The sequence below is a fragment of the Lissotriton helveticus genome, chromosome 12 (assembly GCF_964261635.1).
Source record: "Lissotriton helveticus chromosome 12, aLisHel1.1, whole genome shotgun sequence".
Classification (NCBI taxonomy): Eukaryota; Metazoa; Chordata; class Amphibia; order Caudata; family Salamandridae; genus Lissotriton; species Lissotriton helveticus.
The window spans coordinates 764,953,027-764,970,872 of NC_136073.1; the positions used below are offsets into that span (position 1 = coordinate 764,953,027).

General features: G+C 47.0%; 1 protein-coding gene across 1 annotated transcript in view; it reads right to left on the reverse strand.

Annotated features, from left to right (window-relative positions):
• Positions 1-482: 482 nt before the first annotated feature.
• The window catches only part of CCT3 (chaperonin containing TCP1 subunit 3), a 194,239-nt gene continuing 176,875 nt past the window's right edge, over positions 483-17,846 (reverse strand). The window contains exon 14 of the mRNA XM_078670260.1: positions 483-851. Within this exon, the coding sequence (XP_078526386.1) occupies positions 753-851 (99 nt within the window). The 3' untranslated portion in view covers positions 483-752. The remainder of the gene's footprint in view (positions 852-17,846) is intronic.

Genomic DNA, 17,846 nt, shown 5'->3' on the forward strand with positions numbered 1-17,846 from the left:
CTTCCCTCACAATCTTTTGAGTGTTTCAGTAGAAAAGGGCCTGCAGATTTTTAAGCCTTTCACCTTGTGGGTGGAATTAAGGCAGTAGATACAATCTCTTGAGATCTTCAGAGTGCAGCCTTTCCTTACCACAGGTCCAACAAGGTCTAAAAAGTCACTTTTTCATACGTTTTAACATACTGGAACACAGTTAAAAGTAATCTGGAATCAGAAGAACTGAGAAGAGCTCTGGGAGACTCCCTCTCATGCAATGTGCAGTGAAAATCTGAAGGAAGATGCCTCTGTTGGGAGTGTTCTAAGGGTGCGGTTATCTTATTGGCTGTAGTTTGGTTCTTTTTAAATTAAATGGATAAGCTATTAAATTCAATGCCTTTATGCCATTGTAAGTTATGTTAATTACTGCTACCCCAATGTTGGAGAACAATTCTGTCAAGTGTGTTCTCATAATGAAGAAGTAAAAACAACTCCTTACAACAACGGAGTCCAAAACAATCTTTTTTACCTTTATTGTAGGCAGCAAAAAGTTATGGATAAGTTTCAACACAAGTGAAGACAATCATTCTCTCAACTAGAATAGGGTAAGTGTCCCTTACTCATGAGTTCTCATCTTCAACAATTTGCTTCAAACAATGAGTACTGTTTAACACACTCCTTGCTGGACTGGAAAAGCTGCTGCAGCAAGAAAGTGGAGTGGTTGAATTCAGCTGTATGAGTACTGCAATATCCTAGATTTCCATGTTAAATTTGTTCTTTTATTCTTGGTCTGGATTTGGAGCTCCTCGATCTTGATTGTCTCCCTTCTTCTTGTGCCCAGAGACAATGTCATCAATACGAAGCAATAAAATTGCAGTCTGCAATATTAAAAAAAAGAAAGGACAGTAAGAAAAGAAAATATCACTGATCTACATACACATTTGTATATCTTTTATAAACAATGAGTCTTTTAGACCGGGTGTACAACCAAAACTCTATTTTGTCACATTGTTATTAAGTCAAAGATATCAAAATTATGTAGACCTTGATAGTGCTAATTTAAGCTATGTGTTTGATCACGTTGGGAATGAAAGACTCCAGTTACACGCAGACAAATTGAAGTCTGTTGTGATCACATTAACCAACTGAGATTTACTTCAAAAACTACACAGTTCCACTTATTAGTTTAACTTGCATTATGTTTTCATTTAAGTTGTCTGTAGATTACATTTTAAATGTCAGTACCTGTAGGCTCAAGGGCAGCAAAATAAATATAAAATATATATATACAATAATTTTTTTTCTATCTGTCTGACATTCACCCCACTTGTACTCAATCACGGTTCCCATACATTTGAATGCACATCCAGTCTGCTCCGCTAAGCCTTCTCTAATGACCAGGGTTCCCTCCCTCACAGGTCAAGGTGAGCTGGCTGTAGAAACAAAGTCCATAACAAAAGGAGTATAAATAATGACTACTACAAATTGGTTTACCTTTTTTTCTGAAGTTTGTTTCTACAATCATTTCAGCATGTTCTATCAGCAGGGGCAGCCCTGCTCATTAAACAAGCTAAACTGACTATACACATTAAAATGAGGTTGCTTGTAAAGCAGAATTAACAGGAAAAAAAAACCTCAAGAGGAGTAGCTTTATTTCAATGATACAACTCTGCTTAGTAGAGATCCCAGAAGAAGGTCTCTGCTGCGAGGAAATATCTGCCGATGAGCTAGCAGCCCACGGGCCATAAATTAACAACCCTGTTCTTTACTGAGCTGTCAGCAACATCCTCCTCACAACAGATAGGGACAGACAAAACATTGTTCAGGAGTAAGCTCACTTTAAAACAATTTGAGCCCTTAATGCATCAATCTCTTACAAACCTAACACTCAACTGTGTAAACTGTCTTCTAACTAAGCTCTTGGAAGCGTTTCACTCTGAATTCAATTTTTCCTTAGTTGCCCCACTGCCACCTTGTTGCAGATCTGATTTCACAGCTTGAAGCACTCTCAAAGGTGATATGGGGCGGGGCTAATGAAACCACAACACTCTCCCGACATCAAGGAGTGTAAAGAATGCTCAGCTGGGACAGTTGGATTGCTAAAGAAAACTGGTAGAATTATGCCTTTGATGGTATGAAAATTCCAAACCATTAAAATAAATAATGGGTAGGTCGGCATGACCAGTCTGCAACGTGGTAAAGGGCTCAGCTGCCGAAAGGGCTTGAATCTCACTAACTCTACGTGCAGAAGGGATCCACTAAAAATTGATCCTCTGAGATAAATGCTGTAATGAAGTCTTGCAAATAGAGTCAAAATTGCCCAAAGGTTTTGATAACATTAAATTAAGTTCCCGAGGAGGTGAAGAGACTTTAGTAAGAAGACGTTTTTAGGCGTTAAAGAAATTGCTGTCTAAAGAGGACCTTTTCTGTAGATTGCGATAGTTGCACTTTGATAGCGGATGATTGTGACTTGGCTTGAGCCAAATGTAACAAATGTCGTCAAATCGATTTTTTAATTTTTTTTTTTTTTTACAAATGATGGGATCGTGACCTTTCTGGGGGCCCGATAAATGACCATGTACTTACCTTCTGTAACACTCCCTGGTAGACACCTTCTGACTATTCCCAGGCTCCAAAAAGTATCCAGAAGATTGTAACATTGTTACTGCACACCTGTAGGTGGCATTGTGCAGCTCCGCACTGATTTAGTTCTGGCACAGAAGTATAAAACGGAGCTGCATATAAATGCCAGCACTGTGCGCTTACATCTGTTTCTTTCTGGACTCTGTTCACACCTTCGGATATAAAGACTAACAATAATCAGTCAATAAAGGCATACAGACTTCCAGACTGGGACCTTTCCAGATTGGAAGGGAGACTAGCCCATGGAACAGGGAGGAGGGATGCTGTAAGGAATCTGCTGAATATCCACCAGAAGGAATAGGTTACTTACGCTGTAAGCATCTGTTCATGGCATGTAGTGCTGTAGATTCACAAACTGTGCATACTTAGTCATCTAGTGTTGGGCCTGGACGTGTACATTTTTTTTTTATTTAAAGGAAGTCTGAGTCACAGGGTCACCTAGTAGGTGGCATTGCGTTTGGGCATCGGCTCAATTGTTAGATTGTTTTTTTTCCCCCGCATGAGGGGCAAGACTAAAAATGACCATGCAAATGAAATTTAATAAGAAAAGGAATACAGAGTCTGCAACAACATGAGGCGACTGGGTAGGAGAGTAGGCACTTGTCAATCTACAGCACTACATGCCAGGAACAGATGCTTACAGGGAAAGTAACATTTTCTATTCGTGGTATGTGTAGCCGTAGATACATATGCTGTGCATGGACTGTAAAGCAGTCCTCTCAAAAGCAGTGGCTTAGCCAGAAGATGTTGCAGAAGTCTAGAAAGTGTATGTAGGAGAGTCGGGCCAACTCTAGCTTGCTATCTGGCCATAGCGTCCAAACAGTAATGTGTAGTGAAGGTATGTGCGGTAGACCAGGTAGCTGCTTTGCAGATATCAGCTAACGGTATGTTACCCAAGAAAGCCATGGAAGCTCCTGTAAGAGTTGTTTTAGCTTTTGCATATTACGTTTGCATGTATGTACTAACCAAGATACTACTCCCGCTTTGGAAATTGCTGGTCTCTTGTGAGGTCTGTTGTATGACACAAACAGTTGTTGGGTCTTACGAAATGGTTTTGTTCCATTAATATAGTACATGAGTGTTCTTTAAACATCAACAGAATGTACGGCACGTTCTGCTATAGATTCTGGTTTTGGAAAGAAGGCTGGTAGTTCAATTGTCTGATTAAGGTGGAAACTGGATACTACTTTAGAAAGGAATTTTAGATTGGTTGGGAGTACCACTATCATGACTCACTTGGAAAAAAAGGCTCTTATAAAGGGAGAGCGAGTATCTCACCGATTCGTTGTAGGGAAGTGATGGCTATAAGGAAGGTCAGCTTCCAAGATAGAAACGGCAGTGGGAAAGAGTGAAGAGGTTAAAATGGGAGACCCATAGGCCTACTGAGGACAATGTTTAGGTTCGAAACTGGAACTGGGGGGGTTCGGTCAGAATAACTCCATGCCTTCCATGAACGCTTTAATAACAGGTATTCTAAATAATGAAACCTTTGGTCTTCCGTAGATAGGCAGCTGATCAAGGTATGAGCTAGGCCTAACTTCTGCAAATGTAGAAGGTCAACAATATCTTGAACTTTAGGTGTGAGAGGATGTGTGCGTTTCATGAGGCAGTAGTCTACAAACCGGCTCGAGGCATGTGTGTTGTAGATCCACATGCTTTGCACACTCCTGCCATCTAGTGTTGGGTCCGGATGTTTGCAAGTGTTTTCCTTCAAAGAAGTCTTTCCAGTCACGAGGTAAGGTGACTCCTCCTTTCAGTGATGGTGCAAATAGGCACCGACTCCAGTTTTAGATTTTTTTTGCCGCCATCGGGAAATATTGCTGCGCTCCGAAACCGTTCTTCGGGTTCCCCTCGGTACGCAATCCACTCTACCCTCGACGGTATGGTTTTCGTATGAGTTTCCCTGTTCTCTGAGAAATGGTCAACAAATTCTCCATCTTCGATTGAAAACCTTGTGGGCGGCCCTTTGGTTCTAGCTGCATCGGTCCAGCATTCTGCTGATGGAACGGACTTCATTCAAATTCTGTCCTCGGGCCATGCCAAGAACCCTTGCACCAACTTACATCAACTTGTGCCTCTCTCCGGAGCACAATGAGGATGACTGACGCCTGTAAATCGTTTTGGTCCAAATCTATCGTCAGGCTCGACGACGAGAACTGCAACACCAAAACATTCAACACATCCCAGATATCTTCGATGAAGAATCCGAGCAGGAAGAGATCGAAGAGTCGGCGGCAGAAGAGGCCTTCTCCGTTCCAGAGTCGGATTCTGAACTCAAGATTGATACGGAGTCTAAAGACGTGCCTCCAGGACAGGGTGCCGTGAGTGCTGAAGACCGCTTGCCCCGAATAACCTATTCCAAAAAGCATAAGGCTACGGTACCACCTCCGACTTCTGGCCAAGGTCAGGACCAAGAGTATGTTTCCAACGCCCCCTCCAGGCTTGGCACCAAAACAAATAAAGGCTTCTGGCACAGGACTGAGTTGGTCGAAATCCTCTTCGGATCCGAAACCTTCAGGTTCAAAGGACAAATCGAGTTTGGAGCCGAAACCCTCTGCTCCGAAACAAAAACATGCTTCGGAGCCAAAACCTTCAGCTCCCAAAAGCAAATCTATCTCTGTGCCAAAATTGAACAACAGCCTCTCAGAGCCTCCCAAAGCAATTTTAGACCTTCTTAAAGTCAAAATGGATCCTAAACCCAAAAATGTATATCAATTTGGATACAGGACATATTTTTGCTAAAACACCAGCCAAATGCATACGTCTTTCAGAGGACCTTCCATATAAGATTCCTCTGAAGAAAAAGAACATGGCTACCAGCCCTGCTTATCCTGCCCTGCAATCCCCTCCACCATCTTCTCCACATTTACCAATTCAAGATATTTTACACAACACCTCAGGGATCTCCACATACATAGCATGAAGGTGATGATATTGATTAAAAAGACACTAGTTTGCCTGTAGACCCATGGAATGATTACACCATTGATCCTCCATTAGATACTGACCCAGACTTTTACCCTGCAAGGCCATCACCAACGGACAATAATGTGTCTTAACAACTTTTTGCTGGAGCAGCAGAGTATCATGGGCTACATTTACATACAGAGTCTTTAGAAGAATACTTTTTATTTGAAACACTTAGGTCCACACACAGGTCAAGTAAAAAAATCCCTATGCTAAAGGGCATGATGAGGTATGCAGAGGACATCTTCAAAGACCCTATGTGAGCACGTATTTTAACTCGAGTCGATGAAAAATGTAAGCCTTCACCATTTGATCCTGTGTTTAATCAAAGGACAATTACCTCTCGACTCCCTAGTGGTGTCCTATGCTCGCAAAAGAGCTAATTCGCAAGCCTCTGGCGATGCACCGCCCATAAAGAATCTATGCTGATAGAAGCCTCGGGGAAATGCGTGGCTGCTCAAGCCGCTAACCACTGGGGCATTGCAAACACACAGGGCCTACTAGCTAGGTATGATAGGGCACGCTGGGATGAGATGGAAGAAATGCGTTACTTACCTGTAACTGCAGTTATCCAGTATTAGTGTCTTTCATAGATTCACATGACTGAATCATTCCCCGTCGTCGAGACGGGAGCCTCCGGTATATAAAAAAGTAATGTCCTAGAGACATACATAGAAAAGAATAGGCCTAAGGGTCTCACCTTAGTAGCCTATCCACGTCCTTTTGCAGGAAGGACCAAACAGAGCAGGCCCCAAGGGTCCCACCTTGGTGGCCTATCTGGGTCCTTTTGTAGAAAAGGACTAAATAAAGAAAACAGCCAATCAGCTACTACCTCCTTCTAGAACCTTCCCTGCCAGGAGCCCAAGTCTCTCAGATTTTCGTACGCACAAAGCTAGTTAGGCGTAAACTCATTAGAGAGAAAGGTGAGCCCTGCCAGGGGAGGCGGGAGGGTGCATGTGAATCTATGAAAGACACTAATACTGGATAACTGCATTTACAGGTAAGTAACGCATTTCTTATCCAGTATTTGGGTGTCTTTCATAGATTCACATGCCTGAATCAGAGTAGCGAGCAATACATCATGCACATTCTGTATGAAACATCAGGTATGAGTACGTAGATAAAACATATCACGTGACTAGAAAGCACAAAATGCATTGCCATATAAATACAGTAATAGAATGTGTATACCAGTAAAGGATGGAGGGATGTCGGAAGGCTCACCTCACTGGAATAGATGGCGAAGCACTGCTCGGCCCACTGCTGCATCCTTCATCAGCTCAGTATCCAGGCAGTAGTGCCTGGTGAAGGTGTGCGGGGACTTCCAGGTCGCCGCTCTGCAGATGTCCAATATCGGCACTCCAGCGAACAGCGCCGCAGACGTGGACATGGCTCTTGTCGAATGAGCTTTGACTCGTGAGTCTAAAGGCCGTCCGGCCTTGTCGTGACAAAAGGTGATCGCAGAAGAGATCCATCTTGAGATACTCTGCTTCGTCAGGGGCATGCCTAGCCGTGGTCTACTAAAGGCAATAAAGAGTTGGGATGACTTCCGGAAGTGTTGTGTCTTGTCGATGTAGAATTTAAGACATCTCTTCAGATCCAGAGAATGGAGAGTTCTTTCGGCTGCAGTGGCAGGATTTGGAAAGAATGATCTAAGCACCACTAGTTCGTTAAGGTGGAAGTCCGAGGGGACTTTTGGAATGAACCGAGGGTTAGTCCGCAGGATGACTCTGTCCTCCCTGAATTGTAGAAAGGGATCCTGGATGGATAGAGCCTGTAACTCACTGACCCTTCTGGCAGAGGTGAGCGCCAGGAGGAGGGCCGTTTTCCAGGAGAGGAACTTGATCTCCGCCTTATGGATGGGTTCGAAGGGATGCTTCATTAGTTGATGAAGAACCACATTGAGGTGCCACGATGGAGGAATTGGTCGTGGTCGTGGAAAGGACCGAAATAGGCCTTTTAGGAATTGTTTGACAAGTCTGTCCGCCCACAGAGACGGCCCCGTAGGCGTTCTTGTGAACCTGGAAATCGCCGCTAGATGCACTTTGATGGATCCATGTGCAAGGCCTGATTGCGCAAGATGCAATAAGTACGGCAGCAGCTGCTGTGGAGTGGCGTGGAAGGGGTGCAAGCCATTATCCACACACCAGGAACAGAACCGCTTACATTTTAGTGAGTAGGTTTTGTTAGTGCTGTCAGCTCTAGCTTTCGCAAGGACATCTCTGCACTCCTGCGGGATGTTCAGGCGGCTGAATTCGCGGTACTCAGGAGCCAGGCTGACAACTTCAGAGAGCTCAGGTTCGGGTGGATGACCTGCCCATGGGACATCTTGATCAGGGCCGGAAACTGCTGCAGGCGAAGCGGGGGCCGGGCAGAGAGGCGATGAAGCTCCGTGAACCAGTGCTGCCTCGGCCAGGATGGAGCAATTAGGATCAGAGTGCAGGGTTCTGATTTCATCTTCCTGAGAACCCTGGGTATCAGTGGGAATGGCGGAAAGGCGTACGCAAATACGTTGCGCCATGCGATAGAAAATGCATTCCTGAGGGTTCCTGAGTGGTGATACCTGCTTGCGAAGCTTGGGCATTTGGCGTTCTCTCTGGTGGCAAAGAGGTCTATTGTCGGGGTGCCCCACTCCTCGAAGATACTGTCCAGCACCTCCGAGTCCAGTTCCCATTCGTGGGAAGGAGATCTCTCCCTGCTCAGGGCGTCCGCCAAGACATTGTCCTTGCCCGGGACGTACTCCGCTTTCAATGTTATTCCATGTTCCAGAAGCCAGTTCCAGACTCTTTGCGATTCTCGAGATAACGAGATCGAACGTGTCCCCCCCTGTTTGTTCGGGTAGTGCATCGTCGTGGTGTTGTCCGTCTTGACGAGCACTGGGGAGTTTCGAATGCGTGGTAGAAACGCCTGTAGAGCCAGGAAGACCGCTCTTAACTTTAGCAGATTGATATGGAGCTTGGTTTCCTGTGTCGTCCATTTGCCGTTGATCTGGAGTTCCTGTAGGACTGCTCCCCAACCTTCCAGGGATTCGTCCGTAGTTATTACGTGTGGTTCTGCTGGAAGCAGGAACGGCAGACCCCTTGACAGATGGTTGAGTGATGTCCACCATTGCAAGTGGTTGACAATGGGTCGGGTGACTCGTATGCGGTCCTCGAAGGAACCTGTGGCTTGTGTCCATTGCTTTGTCAGTTCCTCTTGGAGAGGACGCATTTTTAGGCGGCAGTGGGGAATGAGCAGTATGCACGAAGACATCATGCAGAGAAGGGACTTGAACGTGCGGACCGAAATAGTTTTCCGCGAAGCCACTGCCTTGGCCAAGGAGATGTGTTTGACCTTCCTCTCCTGAGAGGGGAAAGCTTTGACACGCTCCGTGTCCAGAGTCGCTCCAAGGAAGGTGATGACCTTGGTGGGTTCCAGAGTCGACTTTTCGGTGTTGAGGGTCAGTCCCAGGCGGTGGAAAATATCCAGACAGGCGCTGGAGGATGAGGCTGCGGCGGCCGCTGTTGGTGCCTTTACCAACCAGTCGTCCAGGTATGGAAACACCTGGTGGCCTTGTTGACGAAGGAATGCTGCCATGGGTGATAGGCATTTGGTAAATATCCTCGGGCAGATTTGAGGCCGAATGGAAGGACACGGAATTGGTAGTGGTGTCCCGCCACCGCAAACCTGAGGAACTTCCTGTGCCCTTTGAGAATTGGTATATGGTAGTAGGCGTCCTGAAGGTCTAAGGACGTCATGTAGTCCCCTTCCTCCAGAAGACCAAGGATTTCCTGCAGAGTCACCATACGGAACACGTTGAGTCCCCTGAGGTCCAGGATTGGCCGCCACTTCTTTCCTTTTTTGTGGATTAGAAAGGAGTGAGAGTAGAAGCCTTTTCCCTTGTGGGCCCGTGGAACTCTCTCTATTGCTCCCTTCTTTAGCATGGAAGCTATTTCCTGAAGAAGTAATCGTAGGTGCCTGTGGGATCGTTGGCAAGGCGGTGTCGTTGGGGGGATGGAGATGAATTCCAGGGAATGTCCAAATTGAATGAGTTGGAGGACCCACCGATCCGTTGTCAAAGTTTGCCAATTTTTGAGAAAGTGTGTTAGCTTTCCTCCAAGTCGTTAAGAATGTGGTGGTGGAGGGGCTAGCCGGGGAGACAAGTCATTGTCTGTTGGCAGCAGGTCGTTTTTGACCTTTTCCTCGGTAATTGGACTTGCCGTAGGAAGACTGGCGTCCCTGTTGTGGTTGCCGCTGTTGAAATTGCGGTTTGCTCTGCGAATACGAGTAGGAAGACCGATTTTGGTAGGAACCTCTGTAAGCAGGTTGGCCTCTTCCCCTGTTGCCACGAAAGGACTGGGTCCGGAATTGTAGAGTACCCAGAGCCTTGGCGGTGTCAGTGTCCTTTTTAATGGTGGCGAGGGCTGCGTCGATCTGTTCACCAAAGAGGTGCTGGCCATTGTATGGCATATCTAAGATCCTGGTTTGTACCTCCTGGCGGAAAGTGGTGGCCTTGAGCCAACCCGGTCGTCTCAGGACTGCAGCTCCTGCCAGTTGCCGGAAACCAGTCATGGCGGCGTCAATGGCACAATCGATAAGCTCGGAAGCAGAGGTCTGGCCTTCTAAGAGAAGTGAATGTGCTTCCTCCCTGAGATCTTCTGGCAGGTTGGAAAGATAGGGCGCAATGTCCGCCCAGAGTTGGCGATTGTAACGGCCCAGTAGTGCAATTGAGTTAGCCACTTTCACCGTCATGGCTGACGTGGTAGTGAAGCGTTTGCCAACGGCATCCAGTTTGCTGCCTTCCTTGTCAGGTGGCGTCGACAGGGGCGAGGCTGGGTTTCTCGAGTTCTTCTGCACCGCCTGAGTCACCACGGAATCCGCTTTGGGGTGACCCGTTAGGCATGCTGGCGCCGATGAGGTGGCCTTGTATTTTTTATCAAGTCTGGGCACTACCACCTGTGTAGAAGCAGGAGTTTGCATGAGTTGTTTGCCCTGCTTCCATATAAAGTCAATGATTGGGATCGATCTTGTTGACTTCTTAGTGGGCTCCTTGAAATCGTAAAGGAAACATTCAGTTTCCTGAGTTTCCATGGACATATGGAACCTCTTGGCAGCCCGCTCGATGTTGTGGAATGCACCGATGTCTGCAGGTGGGGATTCCGAGGTCCGTGGATCTGGAGAGGCTGGAGAATGTGCCACATAGTCCTGGTCAGCATCCGGGTCCGACTGGTCGTCATCGACTTCACCTTCCTCCTGTTCCCTCTCCTCTTCGTCAGATGAGGGAGTGTCTCGAATTGGCACCTGCACCTTTTCAAGGACCAGGGGAGCTGGCTTATGGCGAGATGAAGGAGCTGGCGCCTGTGCAGCTGGAAGCGCAGGCGCAGAGGGTTTCTCTGGAAACCTTTCCTTATAATCCTTTATGAGGAACTGTAGGTCTGAGACGATGGATGCGAGGAGACACCATAGGAGTAACGTGTGTCTGGGTTGGAGGTTGGACCGGTTGTTGTAGAAGGTCGTCCTCCTCTTCCGGTTCGTCTGTGGTTTGGCACTTAAGTACCAGGTCTGATGGACTAGTGGCTTGCGTAAAGGAGTCTTCGTCCGACTCCTGACCTTGCAATAGACAGGCCGGAGGTAGCTGTTGCACCCTACCGGGCGACGTCTGAAGTGGCGTGATAGGCCTTTTAGTAATTTTTACCGTGACATGGCTCACTTGCGGTGGAAAGGCATCCATGGCGTGTGATAAGAGTGCAGACTCCTTCCATGGTCCTGTAGACGTCGACGCTGGAGTTGACAGCGCCGTGGCAGGTATTTTCGCCGGCGGCAATTTACTCGTCGTCGACGGTGGTTGTGACGACGGCGTCTTCATCGACGTCATTTTCGTCTACGGCAATTTCTCCACCGTCGACGGTGTACCCGTCGTCGACGGCTTTCCCACCGTCGACGGGATGTTCGTCGACGGCGTTGTTTTCGTCGACGGTGTCGTCGTCGATGGTCTCGTCGTCGACGACGATGTCCTCGCCGTCGATGTAGTGACCGGGATGGTCGACGGCGTAGGTCTACTCGCCGACGATGAAGGCGTCGTCCTCGTCATCGAGGAGGAAGCCGACGATGCAGTCATCGTCGACACTGTCGTCGTCGACGTTGAGACAGTTTTCTGCGCTGAGTGAACCATCGACGCTGTTGTCGTCGGGACCAGCGGCTGCTTCCTGGGGACAGGAAGGTCCTTGCCAGACACAGATGGCCTGCCCTCTGAGGACTTTTTAGAAGTCTTCATAGGAGGGGTGTCTGTGGGGCTAGGGGAAGAAACCCTTGGCCTCTTCAAGGAAAATTGTGAGACTCCAGACACACTCTCACCTTCCGACACAAAGTCGTCTGTTTTGTTCTTGAGTCTGTTAAGCCATAAAAGTAGTCTTCCTTCTCTGTCCTTGAGGGTCTTGTTCGAGAAGGTCCGACATATTTTGCAGTCCTTTGCTTGATGGTGAGGGTAGAGGCAATATAAACATGTTTCATGTTTATCCTCTACATGAAGTCGTTTTTTGCTGCAGGAGGAACAGGCCCGGAAAAGACCTCTCTTCTGGCTATCAGACATAACTGTAGAAGACAAATAAAGTCGCTTTTGAAGAAAAAGAGAAATTCCTGAGGAGAACTCCGGTGGAGACTCCCTAGCACAACGTGCGGTAGAAAATCTGAGAGACTTGGGCTCCTGGCAGGAAGGTTCTAGAAGGAGGTAGTAGCTGATTGGCTGTTTTCTTCATTTAGTTCTTTTCTACAAAAGGACCCAGATAGGCCACCAAGGTGGGACCCTTGGGGCCTGCTCTGTTTGGTCCTTCCTGCAAAAGGACGTGGATAGGCTACTAAGGTGAGACCCTTAGGCCTATTCTTTTCTATGTATGTCTCTAGGACATTACTTTTTTATATACCGGAGGCTCCCGTCTCGACGACGGGGAATGATTCAGGCATGTGAATCTATGAAAGACACCCAAATACTGGATAACAACAACTCTAATACCTCCCAGATGAACACAAAGCCAAGAGTTAGTTCAAGAGGGGAAACTAATTTCGAATTCTTCAATCAGATGTGCTCTAGATGCTGCTGACACAGCGGCTAGGGAAATCAATACCAGCATTCTCCTTAGAAGGCATGCATGGCTTAGGATTTCGGTGTTTAAACTTGAGGTTCAGCAGTCCATTTTACACACCCCTTTTGACAAAGGACACCTGTTTGGTCCTAAAGTCGATCAGTCTTTAGAAAAAATTAAAAAAAAGACACCGAAGTGGCATAGTCCATGGGAGCGCTCCAGTCCCCATCAAATAGAGGCTCCTTTTGCCGCTCCTTTTACAGAGCAGTGTCGAAAACTACATCTTCAGACCCAAATGCTTCCTCTTATAAAGGCAACACCCAATCCTCTCCCTCTAGAGGTTTCTATAGAAGAAACCATTCCAAGGGTAGGCGTGAAAGGCACCACAGCGCGTAACATGCCTCCCCCAACAAACAGGGACTTGCTGCCCCAGCACTCCCCCCACCCAGATTACTAAACACCTGTCAGGAAAGACTTCAACAGTTTCTACCCACTCGGCAATCCATAACAACCAACAAATGGGCGATCGACCTGATCAGACATGGTTATTGCCTGGCGCTTACCACCAATCCTCCAAACATTCCACCTCACATTCACAAACTGTCGTCAGACCACTAACAGGTACTCATACAAGATGTACAATCTCTCTTAGAAAAGAGAGCCATAGAGCCAATACCATTACAGTACCAAAGTTCAGGGGTTTACGCTCTATTTTCTAATCCCCAAAAAGGATGGCCCCTTAAGACCAATTTTGGATCTCAGAGTGTTAAACCAGTACATACTGTCAGAACATTTCCAAATGGTAGCGCTTCAACCGGTCCTTCCACTTCTACAGCAAGGCCATTTTACGTCCAAACTAGATTTAAAAGATGCATATTTTCACATTCCTGTTCATCCAGCTCATCGCAAATCTCTCAGATTTGTGAAAGCAGGCAAACACTATCAGTTTAAAGTACTCCCATTCAGAGCAACTACTGCTCTCAGAGTTTACCAAATGTCTAGCAGTAGTGGCAGCTCATCTCAGAAGACCACGAAATCATGTCTTCCCGTACCTAGACGACTGGCTCAAAGCCAGCGTACACCAGAAGCGTCTAGAACACACTCAGACCACGCTACACCTGCTCCAATTGGGTTTCATGGTCAACATGCAAAAGTCTCACCTACAGTCTTCACAGATACAATCTTATCTCGAAACGGACACAGCTCTAGCCTCTCCCAATACAGCCAGAATTCGCGATATCCAAAATCTATTGCAACAGTTCCAGGCTAACCAAACCTTACAAGCAGGACTTTCATGTAGCCACTTGGGATGATGTCGTCATGCATCGCAATATTGCCCCATGTATGACTACACATGCGTCTGCTACAATAACGCTTAGCATTTCAGTGGAATCAGTCACGGGGTCAATTAACAGATCTAGTGTTGGTAGACAGCTGCACCCATCGCTCTCTGCAGTGGTGGAACCCACAAAATGTATCAAAAGGGCAGCCTTTCATCGACCCTATTCCACAGATTGTGCTAACAGCAGATGCATCTCTATCAGGTTGGGGTGCCCATCTCAAAGATTACAGAATCCAGGGTCTCTGGGACACCAAGCACAAACATCTACACATCAACCTAGAGCTTTTAGCAGTATTTCTAGCGCTGAAAGCTTTTCAGTCTCATCTCAAAGGTAAAGTTGTCCTAGTCCGCACGGACAACATGACAGATGTACTATGTACAAAAACGGCGGTGACACTTTTCAACTCAACTGTCACGCCTCTCTCAGACAATTTAGAGCTGGGCAATCCATCACAGGATTCACCTTCTGACAAAACACCTTCCAGGAGTGAACAATCAAATTGCTGACCTCCGCAGCAGAAGGAAGCAGCAAATACACTGGGAACTTAATCCCCAAGTGCTCCAACCATACTTTCAACAATGGTGATACCCACAAATAGATCTGTGCACGACAGTAGACAACGCACAATGCTTAAACTTCGCCTCCAGGTTCCCACACTCTCTCCCCAAAGGCAATGCCCCATGGATGAATGGATCAGTGATATTTGCCTACCCTTTTCTGCTACTTTGATTTCTTATGTTGCGTGTTGGGGAACTCAGGCAAACATCACTTAGACTGATTTTGGTAGCTCCCACATGGACCCATCAACCATGGTACACCACCCTGTTAGAGCTGTCAGTAGTTCCACATCAAAAGCTACATCTCACCTGCAGTCTTCTCACTCGGAACCATGGAAAAACCGAGCATCCAAATCCAAAGGAGCTTAATTTAGCGATTTGGCTCCTTAAGGCAGAGTTTGGATATTTAAATTTGCCATCAGCTTGTTGGACTATTCTGAAAGAAGCAATAAACCCTACTACCAGAGCTTGTTATGCAGCATAGTGGAAACAATTTGTTGTATATTGTAACAACTAAATTATTCCTCTAGGTGCTTCAGTTCAAAACATTATCTGTTACCTTTTGCACCTATAGCAAAATGGGTGAGCTTAAACTTCTATTCGATTGCACCTTGCAGCAGTAGCTACGTATTTGCAAAACAGACATTTATCTTTGAGAGTTCCAGTTATTAAAGCTTTTATGGAGGGCTTAAAGAGAGTAATACCACCAAGAATCCCTCAGTGACCAATGTGGAATCTTAACATTGTACTTACAAGACTTATGGGTCCACCCGTAGAACCATTACACAATTGTCCTTTACATTTTCTTTCATGGGAGGTTGCCTTCCTCATTTCAATCACCTCATTAAGGAGAATTGGTGAGCTACAGGCATTAACCTTAGAAGAACCCCCATTTCAGCTCTATAAAGATAGGGTAGTTCTTCGCACCAATCCCAGATTCCTTCTCAAACTAGTTTGCTTTCCATCTTAACCAATCAGTTGAGTTACCGGTGTTCTCCTCAACCTGATTCAGTAGCAGAACGAGCTCTTAACACATTTGATGTCAGAAGAATGTTATTGTACTACATAGAAAGGACAAAAGATTTTCGTAAAACAAAGCAACTGTTTGTTGCATTTGCTCCACCTCACAAAGGCAATCCTATCTCTAAATTGTTCATTTCCAAATGGATTGTTAAATGCATCCAATCCTGCTATGCAAAAGCTAAACGAACTATCTATAAATAAACCTTAGAGCGCATTCCACTCACAAAATAGGAGCTACTATGGCCTTTTTAGGTAACATCCCTCTAGCTGACATCTGTAAGGCAGCAACATGGTCTAACACCACACACATTTACTAAACACTATGGGGTGGATGGGTTAGCACGCCAACAAGCCAAAGTAGGGCAAGAAGTGCTTAAGACTTTTTCAGACATACGCAACATCTACTGGTTAGCCACCTCTTTGGGAGCATACTGCTATATAGTCTATGCAAAACATGTGTATCTACAGCACAGATCCGATTTCAGAAATAGAGGATCCGATGCAGTCGGCTTGTATTTCTTTAAGATAAGCTTTTGCTGAAGCTGGGGTTAGAAAACATCTATTACAGGTTCGATGACCCCCGGTACCAAGGGGAGCAACGGTCTTGACACAGATCTTTGATGTAGCGTCTCAAAGATAATGGATGTAGTTGTCTGAGTAGTGGCCATGGTAATGCCTACTTCTGTGCCCCCCTGGTAAGCACTACAAAAGGGGGTGGTGATGGACGGAGCATCTGAACCAATCAAACACTCACACCCAGTCAATAGATCGGCCATAAGTTGGCAGGGTATGCTCAGACATGAGTCCCTTGCTCACTTTGCCACTGGATTCAAGCAAGCCTGGCTGAAGACGGCTGTATTGCCAGAAACCAGTCCTAGGAAGCTTGTTTCCGGTCCAGGGAAGGCATGGCTTGGCAGTTCCGGCTGGACTGTTCCCATGAGACACAGGGTCAGACTGATTTGCATATGGCCATGTCTGAACTGGGGTGGCAGAGTGGGCTAAAGAACGGTGATGGATTAAACCCAGATATGTTGACTGGGTGTGAGTGTTTGATTGGTTCAGATGCTCCGTCCATCACCACCCCCCTTTTGTACCCCTGGTAAGCACATCATGGAAAGTGTTCACATCCTCAATGGGTGACACTCTGCTAGGCGGACTATCTGTGAGGGTGGGAGAGTAATCCCTCTTTGATGAGTGCGTTGATGACGACAAAGATGGTGTACGCCGCCTTTAGCGATGGCCATGGTCAGACCTTCGATCAGGGGATCTGCCCCGGTGCTCTCTGGTGCGAGTGTTAGGTGACTTGTCTACTTCTTGCACCAAGCGCTGCAAAGGAGATCTATGCAACAGGCTCGGGTATTCAGCTGCCCTTTGCGTAGCACCTGCAGATGCTGGCTTCCAGAGATGTAGGGGTTGGAGCCATCTGGGAGAGATGCAGCGAAGGGGATCTCTGCCTCCTCGGAGATCTTCTTGGAGGAGAACCTGCAGGTTCTTTGGAATCAATGGATGCACTGCGAGATGACGCAATTGTCTGTGGGGAACTTCTGATAGAATGCGAAAAGGCCCCATGGGTTCTTGAACGCAACCTCCGTCGCGAAGAACGATGAGACGTCTCTGGTGAGTGCCTTGACGTTGATCTGCTCTGTGTCACCATAATGGGAGTGACTCTGGAATCTGAACGTCTCCGATGTCGATCTTTCGGAATGCCTCGACGTTGAGTGGAGTGACGCCGGATGCCCGGAGCCTCTAGATCTTGCTCTTGACGGTGAGCTTGCCTGCGCTCTCCCCGATGACCGGTTAGACGGAGAAATCCTCCTCCAAGTCAAACAATCCCTCAACGTCGTCTTTCTTGGCCTCCACGTCGAATGCGACACTGGAGGTGATCTAGACCTCGACGCCGAACGTCACCTCGACGCCAACGGAGGCGATGGTATCTGTCTAAACTTCGAACGCCACTTGGATGACGTCGACGGAGAGGTGTGCTTCGAAGCAGATTGCTGATGAACCTGCAACGGCGGAGCTTGACTCGACATGGACAATCGCCTGGTTGACACCGACGCATATCTACGCTTAGACGTCGATCACTGGTGACCCTGCGACGACTGAGCATGCCTCGACGTCGAATGCCGCCTCGACGGTGACCTCGACCTGTCTCTCGACGTTGTGCGATCCCGCACCAACGGACATCGCTGCCTCGACACCGATCGCCGCCTGGTTGACGGTGGAGGTATCGACGTACCTGTGATCCTAGACGCCGACCGGTATTCTCTCGACGGCGAGCC